The sequence below is a fragment of the Prorops nasuta genome, unplaced genomic scaffold, assembly GCF_024137725.1.
Source record: "Prorops nasuta isolate Cenicafe-Biocafe unplaced genomic scaffold, Cenicafe_Pnas_1.2 PNAS00017, whole genome shotgun sequence".
NCBI classification, from domain to species: Eukaryota; Metazoa; Arthropoda; class Insecta; order Hymenoptera; family Bethylidae; genus Prorops; species Prorops nasuta.
The window spans coordinates 2,737,922-2,753,648 of record NW_027116814.1 but is presented as its reverse complement, the minus strand read 5'-3'; the positions used below and the strand labels follow the sequence as shown (position 1 = coordinate 2,753,648).

At 31.2% G+C, this 15,727-nt stretch overlaps 3 protein-coding genes across 6 annotated transcripts; 2 read left to right on the top strand and 1 right to left on the bottom strand.

Moving 5' to 3' along the window:
* Nucleotides 1-995: 995 nt before the first annotated feature.
* drk (growth factor receptor-bound protein 2 drk) lies at nucleotides 996-7,974 on the top strand. Of its 4 annotated transcripts, none has more exons than XM_066737040.1 (7): nucleotides 996-1,133; nucleotides 1,451-1,868; nucleotides 2,492-2,589; nucleotides 2,692-2,811; nucleotides 2,915-3,080; nucleotides 3,162-3,335; nucleotides 3,402-7,974. In XM_066737040.1, exons 2-6 carry the CDS (start codon nucleotides 1,791-1,793, stop codon nucleotides 3,333-3,335), a joined length of 636 nt encoding a protein of 211 aa, XP_066593137.1. In that variant the 5' UTR covers nucleotides 996-1,133; nucleotides 1,451-1,790; the 3' UTR covers nucleotides 3,402-7,974. The 4 variants fall into 4 exon arrangements, with proteins under 4 accessions (XP_066593137.1, XP_066593138.1, XP_066593136.1 ...); XM_066737039.1 differs by lacking the exon at nucleotides 996-1,133 and adding an exon at nucleotides 1,179-1,373; XM_066737038.1 differs by lacking the exon at nucleotides 996-1,133 and adding an exon at nucleotides 1,226-1,326 and having other exon boundaries at nucleotides 1,394-1,868.
* An 885-nt stretch (nucleotides 7,975-8,859) lies between these two features.
* Rpb5 (DNA-directed RNA polymerases I, II, and III subunit Rpb5) lies at nucleotides 8,860-9,812 on the bottom strand. Its single transcript, XM_066737043.1, has 2 exons — nucleotides 9,386-9,812; nucleotides 8,860-9,316 (listed from the first exon to the last, which is right to left on the bottom strand). Exons 1-2 carry the CDS (start codon nucleotides 9,685-9,687, stop codon nucleotides 8,986-8,988), a joined length of 633 nt encoding a protein of 210 aa, XP_066593140.1. The 5' UTR covers nucleotides 9,688-9,812; the 3' UTR covers nucleotides 8,860-8,985.
* A 2,855-nt stretch (nucleotides 9,813-12,667) lies between these two features.
* shv (DnaJ homolog shv) lies at nucleotides 12,668-15,001 on the top strand. Its single transcript, XM_066737037.1, has 5 exons — nucleotides 12,668-12,939; nucleotides 13,079-13,463; nucleotides 13,525-13,793; nucleotides 13,867-14,153; nucleotides 14,659-15,001. Exons 1-5 carry the CDS (start codon nucleotides 12,869-12,871, stop codon nucleotides 14,721-14,723), a joined length of 1,077 nt encoding a protein of 358 aa, XP_066593134.1. The 5' UTR covers nucleotides 12,668-12,868; the 3' UTR covers nucleotides 14,724-15,001.
* The last annotated feature ends 726 nt before the right edge of the window (nucleotides 15,002-15,727 follow it).

Below are 15,727 nucleotides of genomic sequence, written 5' to 3'. Positions count from 1 at the left end.
CCACTTCGCAACTAGCGGCTGGGAAGTGGCGGCTACCTTCAGCCTCATGAATTCAGTTAGGTTATAGAGTTGTCAGAATATCTCTTTTATAAAGAGAAGTTTTAATTTTTTTTGAATATTTTCCTTTCTTCTACAAAAGTGTACCATAGCTTATTTTTTCAAATAAATAATTCTTATATTATTATTTTTTTTAAATAAATGTGTTTATCTTAATTAATATCTTTGTTTTTTTTTCTTCTAGTTGTTCTCTTTTTTCAATAGAGACTTTCTGTCAACCCTAATCTAGGTAAAGAATTACAGAATATCACACGAATCCTAAAAAATATGAGATGATTGTATCAGTAGAAAAGACTAAATTCTTAGAAGAGGATATAAGTGATGCTTGTTTATAAAGCGTTCTTCAGAAAATAACATCTGAGAATCATAAAAAAGATTATTCAGATTCAGATCCAGACCCATTCTTGAAAAAGCTAAATTTGCATTTTCAACAATGTTTTCCTGGTAAATGCTTTAATGGTTATACACAGCATCACGCTATAATCCTGGTATATACTGTTTTGTTCACGGAGAAGCAATTAGAACATATTTATCCCTGCCAAAAGAAAAAGTATTACAGTATTATAATACAACAGGATCTATCACCGCTCAGCCTGTTAACTGTGCAACAAACCTGTATATTAATACACATTAATAAATATTTTAAGATATTGAAAAAGTTAGCCCACTTCCAAATTATTATTGCAAATAAGGGAATAGAAAAGAAAGAGAGATCCGAAAAATTGTACGGGTCTCGCTTGCGTTCAAAATGCATCAAAGCTCTCGAAGCGTACCGAACTCGTTCGACATTTATCATACGCGTGGCTACTGGCCGTACGGCTGAACAGTTTGTTGCGGACTCAAGTGACGCAAGTCTTAACTCAACGGACTCAAGCTGAGGTGGTCAGGTGGTCCCTGTGATGGCTGTGTCGGCTGTGATCTCTGTGTGTGGAGCATTGGAGCCACTGGAGCCGCGGAGGACGCGTTGCAACTTGCAAAGAGCGAGTTTAGTGGGGTAGAGACTGGAGAGTGAGGCCTGGTGGGGATACTATAGGAACGGTTCACGTCAGCTTACAGTCACAGTTCACACAGACGAGGTAAGTTTCTGCTTGGTAGTGAGTTCTCTAGGTTGGCATGGTGGGGAAACAAAATACCCACCGTCTATCATCACTGCTTCAAGTTGGACCAGTGAGAGAGAAGAGAGTTCTGCGTTTGCGGGTGTAATACTGTAATGTAGTACAGTAGTAGTCTGATAAGACCAAACGAGCAATGGGCAACCGTAGAATGCGTGTGCGTGATAGTTCCAAAAAGTTTTGACAGTTCTAGTGTTGTGTAATGTAAAGAACTTTTTGTTTAGGTTAAGCTGAAGTTAGAAATATCCGATTTTACAATGAAAGTTGTTTAACCTTACCAGGGAGAGTGGTCAGATTGTCCGATATCGACAAATTCTGGTGAAAAGGCATGCTTTGCGTGTGCGTTATATTCTGGTAGAATTTTATGCATAATCAGTGCATGGAAGAAAAAACAGTTAAACAAGGGGCACAGATTAAAAAAGACCCAACATCCAAGCTCAGCTGGCTAAAAGGAAAGGAAATTTGAGCTTCGAGTAGTTCGAGTGACCAAATCTACGATTTCTCTCTCTCTCTCTCTCTCTCTCTTATATTTCCTCTCTCACTCTTTCTTTACGCTACACTTCGTTCCTCTCCTCTTTGCCCGTCTTTCTTCTCTCAGTGTTTGCTCTCGAAGGAAACAGAATGGAGGCGATAGCGAAACACGATTTTACTGCGACAGCCTCCGATGAGCTGAGCTTTCGTAGAAGTCAAATTTTAAAGGTCAGTACAAACCTATGTAGATTGCTACATGCGATTTAACCTAGAATTTCTGGTCGATTTATGGTGGATCTAGAATTTTCTAAATGTAGTACACAGTACACTTGCGTGTAAAGTAGTTTATTACTAAAGGATATTTGTGTTACCATGGAATGTAATGACAAAATAAAGTTAGAATTGCATACATATGTCAATATATCCCATTACATAGGTCTATTATTATGTTTATGCTATTGTTTATTTTTAATTAAATTTATCGCTACGATTTATATTACTTTAGTATACTAACTTCATATTAAATATCATTTACTAGCAGTTTTCGCACGTCTCTCCTTCCCAGTAGTCCCTTGCAAATAAAGTAATTTCTCCAATGATTAATGATGATGTGTACACTAGTCTGCATCGATTCTGCTCTTAAAAAATCGGCGATCAAGATTCTTCAGCCAATAGGGTTCCTCTATTTCTAATCTCGGGAGTAAAATCGATGAAAGTCAGTTTATATTGTTTTCATTTTCTGTGCTTTGTTTCATTCAATTGTTGTGTACACATAATTTCTTTCCAAATAATGTGGAGTGTTGGAGTACTACCTGTAGTGTTATAACAAAAGAATTATGTTTTATTTGTAGATTCTAAATATGGAAGATGATATGAACTGGTATAGAGCAGAATTGGATTCTCGAGAAGGATTAATTCCTAGCAATTACATAGAAATGAAAAATCATGAGTAAGTGATCGAATTTATTTTATTATCCAAATATGTGTGTATGTGATAAAAAGATTGTCTTTATACACTTGTGTATTTAATTAATAAATTCTTATATTGCAGCTGGTACTATGGTAGAATTACCAGAGCAGATGCTGAAAGGCTATTAATGAATAAACACGAAGGTGCATTTCTAATTAGAATCAGTGAAAGCTCTCCTGGAGACTTTTCATTATCAGTCAAGTAAGCATATTTTTTAATTTAATTCATAACTAATGTTGATTATATACAAGGTAAATAATATATATACATATATATAAATATGTATTATGTATATTTTATCTAGATGTTCAGATGGTGTCCAGCATTTTAAAGTATTGAGAGATGCTCAAGGAAAGTTCTTTTTGTGGGTTGTCAAGTTTAATAGTCTTAATGAATTAGTAGAGTATCACCGAACGGCATCAGTTTCTCGTTCACAAGATGTTAAATTACGTGATATGGTTCCTGAAGAAGTAGGGGCTGTTCTATATTGAAATAAATAATAGGAAATTAGTTAAGTTCCTGAATAAAAATATTTCTCTCTTGATTTTCAGTGCTTAGTTCAGGCTTTATATGATTTTACACCTCAAGAGCCTGGAGAACTTGAGTTCCGACGAGGAGATGTAATTACTGTCACAGACCGTACAGATCAACATTGGTGGCATGGAGAAATTGGCAATAGAAGAGGACTGTTTCCATCTACATATGTAACACCTTACCACTCCTAGGTAGGTAAGGAATGAATTATATTTTTATACTTTAATAGATTTCTTAAAAAAAAAAATGCTTTACAGGCTTCATATTATACGTACCAAATTAAAAGGGTTTGGCCACCTTATGCGACCATCAATAGGGCACATACAGTCAATGATAGGATTAAAGAATGGTTTAATATTTCACACGTTAAATGGACTACCAATTCGTGCAGTTTGAATGCCCTGCGACTGTCTAAACGGCAAGCACCACTGTCAAAATACCCGCTGTCAATTACATTCAGAAATCTAGTTTTACACTAATAGTGATCGACTCGGGTACTCAGTTTCTAGATGTGCCATGCAACAGGGTAGTGCTATATTGTAGTGCATCGCTGGATACACCAGAACTTTTTTGTGAGAAATTGAAAATACTTTTGAAGTTATATATATATGTTGCATGTGATAAATTGAAATTGTTTTATTTGTGTCAACATTCATCATATATTTTTCAATGAAACATTCATTTCACTCTACTGAACTAATTATTCAAAAAAATAAACCAATAACTTCGCAATTCGGCGTTTTAGTAGTTTTGGCTTATTATTTCAGTAGCTGCTTTTCAGTATGGATAGCTTAATTTTGATTCGTCGAAAATTTGAGGTGCAGACGCACTTATAATTTTCACCTTTAACATATGTTAGATTTTAAAGATTTTACTTATATTTTTAAATTTTTACATAAGGTTATTTCGTAAATCATTTCCAAAAAAAAGTAAGCTTGATTATATATACAGCTTTTTTATTGATAGGAAGACAAATTTTAAACTATTTTGCAGAATCTTGCATTTTTATTAAACCATCATTTTTGAAAAATGTTATATGAATTTACAATAAATTTATCACAAGAAATATCAATTTGTGTTATGCAGCAGTAATATTATGATTCTAATGCTACATATTTATCATTTTATTTCTATTAGGAACTGTATCATATATTTACAGGGTATCTAATTTAAACATACATGGTGGAAACAATAGAATAGATCATTCTAAAAGAAAAGACTTGTACAATTTTTTAATCTGTAATGGTCACATATTGTAATAAATAATGGTCAGCTAGGGTTCAGTGGATTCTTTACAAAATAATTTTAGTTTGATTTTCTTATGAAACTTAGATATATTTTTATTATTATGGAAATTAGTACCATACATTTGACTTGGATTTGATCGTCCAAAATATTTTGCCACAGATATGTTGATTGGTCTTTTGAACTTCGTGTGACTATTATGGGTTAATATTATCAATATTTTTAAATAACATAATAATATGTTTAGGGCAAGAGTGTACATAAATGTTTAGGATATTCAATAAATATTAATAATGTGAAAAAGATTTATAATAGCTTTTTTATAGATATGATACCAATGACAAAGAGAATTGAGGAATTAGTTCCGTATTATTGATATTTAACAAATTTCATAAAAATTTATTAGGTATAAGTTCATTATGTCAATATCCTGCAAACATTATTATGTAACTTTTTATATATGAACCTTATTAACAATTGTGTAGAACAACTTTTTGGATATGGTAATAGGCAATAAAAGACTAATGAGTTTGTGTTCATATCATTGTTTATTGAGTTTAGTAATAATATGTTTAGGCTACGTACATTGTTATGTATCTTGTTAAATATCAATAATAAGAAAATAATTCATTAATTTTTTTTTTATCACTGTTATCACATCCATAAAAAGGCTGTCAATAATCTTTTCCAAATTATTAATATTTACCAAGTATATAACAATATATGCAGATTTTTGGCCTAAACATATTATACAACTTGGAAAATATTGGCTATAAAAAAATTGTATAAGACTTTTCTTCTCAGAAGTAGCCCTTCTATTTAAAGTTTCTGGCTTATCAACCTTAAATTGTACACTTTTGTGCATATGCAATTATATGAATGCATATATAATCTTGTATTAGCTTTCCCCTTTAGCTTTTTAATTCTTAACATATGTATCCCTAATTCTCGGTTTGTAAACTACAGCATAGTAAGTTTATTCATAAACAAATGATAATCTTATAATTACACATCGAGATATGCAGAGATCTTAAGATAATACATTTTGTGGTAGTCTATTGAGAGTGTGAAACATTTAAATGATACTAATACAAACATATTTATCAGCCATATTACATCTGTAATTCATGCAGTTTCTGGAATTAATAACAGAGTCTGCATAAATTTTGTATTTTTCAATACATTTACCAAGAGTTTTGGTGATAAAAGGCCTATCAAGCCCAATGTGTAAGAGATACAACACAACTTTATATAGAGCTATCATTAAAGTGCGTCGCCTTTTGGCATTTACTTATACCAGTATGCATATATGTGTGGGTATGTTGCAAATATTTTTGATGAAGTTCTTTTACAGAATGTGGACAAAACTAATGCTATATTAGTGTATTTATAGACAACCCTTGAATAATACATTTTGCATTCGTTGCTTTGCTTCAAACTTAATTGTAATAAAGAACTAAGTATGGTAGTTTTTGTGAATGTTTTAAGAATGTAGTTGTATAGTATCAACTTACAAACTACTATAGACAAAAATGATGCTAAAACCTATGATATTCCAGGGTTTATCTGTTTGGATATATCACACATTTTTTAAAAGATATTTCTGTGAAAAGAGAAAGAAAATATGATACATCTATAAATACATAGGATCTGCCATATAAAACGAACAAACCAGGCTATGGACATAAAATTCTCTTTAACTTCATAATTATAAAAAATAACAGGGTTTTGTATAAGATTTTTTGAAGCATCGTATGATTTGCACTTAAAAAAATCTAGGTTTTATACAAAAAAATTAATTAATAACTCTGCAATAGTTATAAAGGTAAGTAGAATTTTATGTTCATGGTCTAGATCTTTATCTGGTAGACCCTGCATATACATCATCTACGTTGTTTATAGAAAGTGCTTCTTAATGCATTAATATTTCCAAACCTGATTAAATCCTATTAAGATGACCTCTTAAAGGATATTAGCTGTATTTGCAGTAAGCTTAAACGGTCCAATTTGTAAAGTGGATTATTGTTAATGAGTTCTTTTCATAATTTGATAAATTCAAATAAGTGTAAATATTTAAAATTGGTATAGAAAAGAGAAAAACTTGGCAAATATTTTTGCACTATTATTTAAAATACACTACCTTTTTGTTTATGTATGTAAATATGTTTTTGCAATATTTCTAATATGGAGACATACTTTATACTTTCAGTTGTGGAACAGTATAGTTTTATTTGCATAATAATGGTATGTCATTGACAATTATCGTATACTGTAGCTGTTTAAACAAACAGTATATTTATACAAGTTTATAGGACACGAAGAAAAGCGCAATGCGTTGTTTTTTTTAAATATATATATATATATATTTAAAATATGATATTTACTCAAAGGGGGGGCACGTTTACTGAGTACGTTATTAGAACTATTAACGCTATTGCGCATAAAAATTGCCTGAAATGTGTGAATACTAGGGTTGATATCAAGAATAGTATGTTCCATGAACGCGCCCTAACTGAGACTTAAATACAACGACTGATATTTTGCAGTAGATGCACTAGAATCGAGCAAAATTTTGTCGACTTTGAATAGCGATTTTTGAAACAATTCATATGTATGTGTGTATTAAGTGATAATTCTGAACCCCATTAATTATTATTTTTGATCTTTTCCGCATAACTTCACTGTCGATACTTCAACTGTATATGAAAAAATATATTAACATATTACAGGAAATTGGCTTAAAATATTATAACTGTTATCATATATACCGAATGTAACGTTTTTACAAAATTTTGCTTTCGGTAAAATGTTCCAATTGAAAAATGGTAAAGATGTCAGAAAAATTATTAGGATTATTTTTATCTTAACACTTTAACGACCACGTGTACACTGTACTGGTACACACACTGATTTCTGCATAGACCGCGTGACCATATTTGGGATCAGTAAATGTTCATATTTCATATCACGAAGGTCTAAAAGGTACACAAATACAGTTTATTTAAATGTGGTAATGGTAAGTTTGATCCCTGGGGCATACAAAAATTATTTTCGGTTGAATGGTCCAAAAATGAAACTTACTATTTAGGTCGGTCGATAACGTGTTAAAAGCAATTCAAACTCTTATTGATATCTTTTAGTTGCTTTAACTAATGATTTTTTAATTCAGTGTGTAAGAAACCTGTTTCACTATTACATATAACAAAGATATTAATAAGAGACTCCGTAAATTTGAACACGTTTGTCTGTTCTAGTTAAAAACAACAATGCACACCGAATGTATTAGAAAAAATGCCAAAAAGCGATACGATTTTGAGAGGCGGTTGTATCGGTTTTTATATGGAGTTGATTGACAAACATTTCCCAAATGTGGGCTGGAAAGTGTAGTAATCTTGAAAAAGAAAAGATAAATTTGTGTACATTTTTCTTAAATTATCCTCCCTCTTCAGTAAAGCATGTTTTTCATTTTGTAAGCATTGAAAACTCATAGTCTTACCATGTAATTATTATTATTATTATTAGCAATTATAATTATTATTGCGTTATGTTACATTTTATTAATAACAATATATTACATATATAATAGCAGCATGCTTTATCCTTTTCCAAAAAAATCCTTTTAAGGTGTGACTGATAACATTATTTTTTTTCTCTTTGTGAATAATGTAACAAAGTACTATGAAATGTACTTCAGATATACAGTATATGAAGCAATTTATATACTTTTCTGTTAAATATTGATGCAATATTCTGTATAAATTTATATTTCAAATGCATTTGCAATGTAAAAGATAGATCAAATTCAAAATTTTTTAGAATATTTTTGTTATAAGGGATACATTTTTTCATTAAGTTATTACTGTTTGTGATAATTAAAAATTTTATTTGCACTTCAAAGTAATATTCTAATGGAAGCTAAAACTATTCAAATTTAAAGCTTGATAAAGTATAATACAAACTTTTAATTAGAAAATTTATAATGAAAACTCTTTAAATAATTAATTTTGCTGGATCATTGACATTTTTCCATATCTATTTGTAATATTAAAAAATTAATAATGATAAAAATGATTATAAATGTTTAACTAAGATAAAATTATGAATCATTCAATCCCAGAGTGGGTTATTTCACAGCATTATTTCATCATAATGTTATACAACAAAATGATATGAGTTAAAAACTATTTAAATTAACCTTGCTAGCCAGATGCATAAAGATTTGACTATGTTGAGTTTTTAGGTGTAATTAAATGATCACCTTAAATTAAAATGCATTTACAGTAAGGGAAGGTTTTTACAATTTTTTAATATCTCTGTATTCTGATAGATTTGAATGTTTATCATATAATAAATTCACTATAGTTGTATAGTCAAATAAAAAACATTTCAAAGAAAAATGATTTTATTATATTCTTAAGCTGGTAATAAATAAATCTGTATAGAAGAAAAATATTAATTTCATTGATCAAATCTTAGTTAAAATTTATTATTGGTCTGTTCCACTTATAATTTAGTTATAAGACTAATTTAAAAGATTACTTATTTTATAGGAAGTAATATAATTTTTTTATTTTACCACGCGTAATTCTATGATAATTAACATACTAGTCTGTAAGAAATATATCTACCAGCAGTTTCTGAAGGCCTTATAATTTTTACCACTTGTCCACGCTTTAATCCAAAATATCTTGCTACGGGATCATTAGCTTGAATCCTCATAAGTTGGTTCTCTTTTAACTTATACCTTGTTAGTAATTCCTCTTTTTCATCTGGTGTTAAAACTATATGCTCAGGTACTAATTCATGTTCAGTAATGTTGATTAATAATTCTGACTCTAGAAACTGTTCTAAAATATATTTTGGTGCCATATCCACCAAAGACTGCTTAGCAGATGGAGTCATACCTTGTTGTACAACAATAATAGCTCTAAAATAAATAAAATATTAAAAAAATCTTTAGTAAATTAAGAGAAATAACCATTATAATGATAGGTACCTATGAATTTTCTCTTCCTGCATGCGCTGACAGTAAGTTTTTATTGTTTTTATACCAATTTTCGGCTCATCAGGAAAGAACACAAACAGCTGATCCGTAGGATCATCGTTGTGGGCAACTAAAACAATCAGATCACTACGTGCCGGTCTTTTCTCACTTGGTTTATCCCCAAACTGTTCTTTAAACTGATCCAATGTTTGATCCAATTCATCTTGCGTTACAAGATAACCTCGGTCATGACAAAGCTGCATTACTGTTTTCCTGATTCTCCATAATTTATATGTTTCAGCTTCATCGTCCATTTTTAATTGGTACTAATTCGAATTTCGAAAGCAGGGAAAATCATGAAAAAATATAAATACATACAACAATTCTTCCTCCTTTCTTAACACGCTTAACACAGAGATGAGATTTACGATGCGTTCAATTTAAGATTTGTAACGCTCTACTGCGCAGGCGCTCTACAACGCTCATAATACTATAGTTTATGTGATATACTATATTATACATAGGGTGCATTCCAAATTACGCATGAAGCGCATAGAATGTACAGTTTATGTCACATTTATTATAGAATTTAAGTGCTTACTGCGCGCATATGCGTGACTCGAAACGCACCCATTGTGAGCGTTATGGGAAGATGAACGCGCTAGGACGTTTACATTCATGATACGATCCAGAATCCAGATCACGATCCAACCTAGCCTCAGGAATGCAATGTCGAAAAAAAAATTACTAGATGGATCAGAGGCTTCCACGTGAGCTCGATCTCCGATCCAAGATCAGAAGATTCAGAGGGTTGGTGGCCCATTAATCTTGTGCCTGGCGAGGGGAAGTAGGAATTAGAGGGGTGAAGGGATATCTAGGGAGTTTGTCCGTAGCTGTCAAATGGCGCGATTAACCCTCAATTTTGGATCGTAAACAAAAGTAATATTTTCGGAAAACGATTGCTGAAAAGAAGGAAGGATTTTAATACATAACAGAGAAGAAAAAATATATCAGATGAGTATAAATTAATAACACAAAATGAAAATTATTGTGAATTATTTATAAGAAATATACTTTGTGGTTATTTTATTTCTGTTACAGGCTAAATCCTATTCTTCATGAATTTAAAGCGCAGGAAAGAAATACTTAAAGAACAATGAATGAAAAGGACTAATTTATAAAGCATATCTGTGTGGCCCAATAGTTTCAATAATTGTGATATAATGTTATAATAGTGAATGTGTAAGAAAGATTGCTACGTATACAAAGAAATTTTATTATAAAATAATGATGTTTAATAATGTTTTGATTCCTATTATTATAAATTAAAGTTAGTTCAATAAAAATATTATTTTAATTTCTTCCTCAACCATACACAATCTCTATACGTACATAGTAATTACATATTCTTGTAGAACCTATCTTTAAGCTACTCTAACCAAATTGCAAGTATTTTAAAAACAAAGCTCATAACTATTTACTTCAATGATTTTTATTATTCAATGTGAGATTATTTCTATAAAGTTTCTGCTAATTTCTTATTCACCTGTACTTCACATGCTTCCACATCTCGTATGACATTTATTTGCCTTGATTATTCCTTCTTCTTCTAGTTTTAAAAACATATACCAATAATTCTCTAAATATTTTCAAATATGCTCAGATATGCTTATTCTGTTGTCTAATTATTTCTATAATAATTAGGATAATTGGTAAACTATTGCTGTATTAAACTTGAAGAATGGACGCTGGACTTATTGTACTTAAATATGTTTGGCACCTCATCCACATGATATCTTTTCCTTCCATTTGAGAGGATATTGTCGACCAATATGTTTATGTATACTGCTGAGTTCATCTTGTTTTCAGCTTCAGATTATATTTTCCAGCTACATATTTAGATATCCATTCTCAATATGCAATACTTATTTTATTATTCCTATTTGTTCATGAGACTTATCTGTCCTAAAACCTTAATTTATCCAGTCGTCATATGTATATCCTATCATTTTCAGATGATTGAAATATCTTTCTATCAATCCTGACAACATTATAATAAGAGTAAGGAAATAAGAGTATTCTATATTCAAAATGTATATTCAAACAAATAGCTGGAAAACTACTTAAAGCTAAAAAATAAGAAGAACTCAGTATTATACACATATAACTTTTAAGGAACTTTATCTATCCAAGTATTATGAAAACATATCTCACAGAAGAGAGGCCCAATTTAAATAGCATCATTCAAATGCCCAATTTTCAAATTTAATAAGACAATGGTTTAACAATCATTCCAATATTTATAAAATTAATTACATATTAACATAATCATCTTATCTGCATGTATTTAAAATTGATAATAAAATTATTGTTATATGTTATAGACAAAAAGAAAATAGTGCAAAGTAGGCATATAAATATCATACAAGGTAATATGTCTAAGGATGTGACAGACTAATAAGAAATTAGCAGAAACTCTATGCAATTTGTCTCACTTTGAATAATAAAAATCATTGAAGTAAATAGTTATGACCCATAGATTTAAAATAGTTGCAATTTAGTTAGAGTAGCTTAAAGATAGGTTCTACAAGAATATATAATTACTATGTACGTATAGAATTTGTGTATGGTAAAGGAAGAAATTAAAACAATAAATTTTAATTGAACTAGCTTTAATTTATAATAATAGGAATCAAAACATTATCATACATTATTATTATTTTGTAATAAAATTTCTTTGTATACACAGCAATCGCTTACACTTTCACTATTATAACATTATGTCACAATTATTGAAATGACTGGGCCACATAGAAATGCTTTATAAATCAGTCCTTTTTCATTCATTGGTTTTTAAGTATTTCTTTCCTGCGATTTAAATTCATGAAGAATAGGATTTAGCCTGTAACAGAAATAAAATAACCACAAAGTATATTTCCTTATAAATTCACAATAATTTTTATTTTTTGTTATTAATTTATACTCATCTGATATATTTTGTCTTCTCTGTTATGTATTAAATTCTTTCTTCTTTTCCGCAATCGTTTTCCGAAAATATTATTTTTGTTTACGATCCAAAATTGAGGGTTAATCGCGACATTTGACAGCTACGGACAAACTCCCTAGATATCTCCTCGCCCCCCTGATTTCTGCTTCCCCTCGCCAGGTGCAAGATTATTGAACCGAACGTACTCAACATTAACAATCGGCTGTAATCGGCGGTGGTGCCGACAGCTGGCGCATTCGGAACCACTCGGGAACACCCGGGATTCGGGTCGGGTCACTCGGGTCTCGGGGCTGCACGCCGCACGGGTCCGACACTCCGATACTGAGACATGCTGGACCAATCAACATCAACCACGATTTATACAAGGCAATGAGCGAGCTACACTTGCGTTGCGCGGAATAGCTAGAGCCGCTAGAGGCTAGAAGAGGTTAGGGATTGAGGGGAAGTGGGTGTTTATTGGTGTTTATCGTATCGTAAAGTCTGGTAGGATGGCAGGAAGTCAGTTTCTTTGGGTGTTATTAATTAATTTAATGCTATGTGTTATTTTAACATTAGCGGGGTTAGTATATATTAATATTTTCATTTATGCATTCTAAAAATTACTTGTACAGTTCTTTAATTTAGCTATCGTCTATTTAACCTTAAATAATGCAAACATTATACGAGCCCCTCTAAATTATGTATCAAATGATTTTTAGGAGAGATTTTTATGCTATCCTAGGCCTGTCACGTAGTGCAAGTACACATGCAATCAAGAAGGCTTATAGGAGGCTTGCGAGGGAATTACATCCAGATAAGAATAAGGATGATCCGGATGCTTCAAAAAAGTTCCAAGACCTAGGAGCTGCTTATGAAGTGCTCTCAGATCCTGAAAAAAGGGAGGCATATGATAGTTGTGGAGAGGAGTGCTTAAAGAAGGATGGCATGATGAACAATGCTGATCCTTTTGCTAGTTTTTTTGGAGACTTTGGATTTCATTTTGGAGGAGAGACTCACCATAACCAAGGAACTCCCAAAGGGTCTACAATAGTGATGGATCTAGCTGTCACGTTAGAAGAATTATATAGTGGTAACTTTGTTGAGGTAGGTAGGAAACTTGATTTAACTATATATTATGTATATTTTATTTTATTTTATACTGCAGTTGACAAGAAATAAACCAGTTCTTAAGCAAACAAAGGGTACCAGAAAATGTAACTGTAGACAAGAATTTGCCACACGTAATTTAGGTAATGGTAGATTTCAAATGACACAGCAAACAGTTTGCTCTGAGTGTCCAAATGTGAAATTAGTCAATGAGGAAAGAATATTGGAAGTAGAAGTAGAACCAGGAATGGTGGATGGTCACCAAACCAAATTCACAGCAGAAGGAGAGCCGCATTTAGATGGAGAACCAGGAGATTTAATAATAAAGTTAGCATTTTTTTATTATTATTAATTTAATAACTATTAATTTAATAAGTTAATATTATTTGCTTGTTTGTAGAATCCGAACGCAGCCTCATCCAATTTTTGAAAGAATAGGTGATGATTTGTATACAAATATAACCATATCAATGCAGGATGCCTTAATTGGTTTCACTATGGAAATCAGTCACTTGGATGGACATAAAGTGACCATTAAGAGAGATAAAGTCACAAAACCTAGTGCTCGAATGAGAATTAAAGGAGAGGGCATGCCTAATTATGAAAATAATAATCTCCATGGTACCCTTTTCATCACGTTTGATGTTGCTTTCCCTGATACAGCATTTACTGATGAACATAAAGAAGGTAATGAATCATATGTGAAATCTAATTGGTGCCTTGATATAGGAGAAACTCTTGAACTTTCATCATAATGGATTTGTTGATTTTCGCGGTACTATCGAATTAGTGTCATTAGTTGAAATAAGATAAACATATATTGTCTCACTGTAACTTATTGCAAGAGTGCAGTAGTGAGGTGAAAATGAACAAATTTAGTACTTCCTGTGCACTCTCTTTAGAGATCACTATATGTGACAGTGATAATTTTTTCCATTTTCCTGGCAATACAACATAGGTTGGCTAATAGAAAGAGAATTTTAAACTAGTTATGGTGAATTAGACATACTGGAAAGTCTAATTTGTCTAATATTAAAAATATTACTTAATGGTTATGTTTAATAAATAGATGTCCTTTATAAATTTCTGTAGATATTATTAATTAATATTTATGCATTAAAAAAAAAGAATACGTAAAATTTTCCATGGTACAACAATGTCTTCTAACACTAATAACAAATTTCTTTTGCAGAGATCAAGAAACTGCTTCATCAGTCACCTGTGAATAGAGTATATAATGGGATTCATGGCAATTGACTAGAATTGTCTCAGACTATTGTGCAGTGAAGTAAAGTGTTGCTGTATATTATGAAAAAAAGAACGTTTGTGTGTTTTTATAATGAGATACTTAAATGCTTCCTCGCGTCAGATACCAACTGGTCTGATAAGCTAGCCATGGGCTAGCTTAAACTAATAATGTTTATTTATTTGAGTTATTTTCGCGAGTGTATTTACTCATATTCCACCATGAGACTGGTTATGTACAATTGTTATTTCTTTAATAAAAATGTGCGCGTGTCCATGCGCATTTTTTACTTTTGTTTTTGAATAATTTCTCTTGATCATTGATCAGTAGAAACAAAATATTTAAAGCAAATAAGGAATTACTATTTATTTTTTCCCTAGTAGGAAGAATAAATATAAGACTACTACTGTAAAAATTTTGCATTCCATGTTTAGTCAATCTAAATTTTTAAAGATCTAAATAAATCAGATTGCCTAATACAATGAAAAAATTTTTTTTTTACTATCATTCTTTTTAGATCTCAACGATTTCAATCAGGAGTTTGTCGGAATCCGTATACCGATATTACAGGGCGAAAACTATTTCGCTCTGTAATGTCGGTATACGGATTCCCGTTAATGCTTCAGAGGTTCGAACGACTCAAGTCATCTGTATACAGCAAATTAGCTGAACTCTGACTGAAGCATTTCTTAGTTTTTTTTCTTTCTTGGTAATGAGTTCAGGCTAAACGCCTAGTGGGCCACGATTGTGATGATTATCCCAACTTAACGGGATCCCTCACGCCTACTTTATCGACAGTTTAAGTCAATAAACAATTAGTTTAATAAAATTCAAATGCGAAGCAAATTGAACAATCGGGCGTTTGTTGGACAATGTGCCAGTCCTAACGAGTCAAACGAACTTAAAAACACTCAAATTAGTTGAAAAATAACGCTGTACCATTGTGCTGCGTTCTTGAAGAGAGGTTACTTTTGGTTATTTCCACTTCAAGAACGCGGGACAGTGGTACAACGTT

Bases quoted from the DNA above. Each gene is read 5' to 3' on its own strand.
- drk (XM_066737040.1), top strand. From the start codon at position 1,791: ATGGAGGCGATAGCGAAACACGATTTTACTGCGACAGCCTCCGATGAG. The intron at 1,869-2,491 runs GTCAGTACAAAC...TTTTATTTGTAG, and splicing joins GTAGAAGTCAAATTTTAAAG to ATTCTAAATATGGAAGATGA. The intron at 2,590-2,691 runs GTAAGTGATCGA...CTTATATTGCAG, and splicing joins ATAGAAATGAAAAATCATGA to CTGGTACTATGGTAGAATTA.
- Rpb5 (XM_066737043.1), bottom strand. From the start codon at position 9,687: ATGGACGATGAAGCTGAAACATATAAATTATGGAGAATCAGGAAAACA. The intron at 9,317-9,385 runs GTACCTATCATT...TATTTATTTTAG, and splicing joins CAGGAAGAGAAAATTCATAG to AGCTATTATTGTTGTACAAC.
- shv (XM_066737037.1), top strand. From the start codon at position 12,869: ATGGCAGGAAGTCAGTTTCTTTGGGTGTTATTAATTAATTTAATGCTA. The intron at 13,464-13,524 runs GTAGGTAGGAAA...TTTATACTGCAG, and splicing joins ATAGTGGTAACTTTGTTGAG to TTGACAAGAAATAAACCAGT. The intron at 13,794-13,866 runs GTTAGCATTTTT...GCTTGTTTGTAG, and splicing joins CCAGGAGATTTAATAATAAA to AATCCGAACGCAGCCTCATC.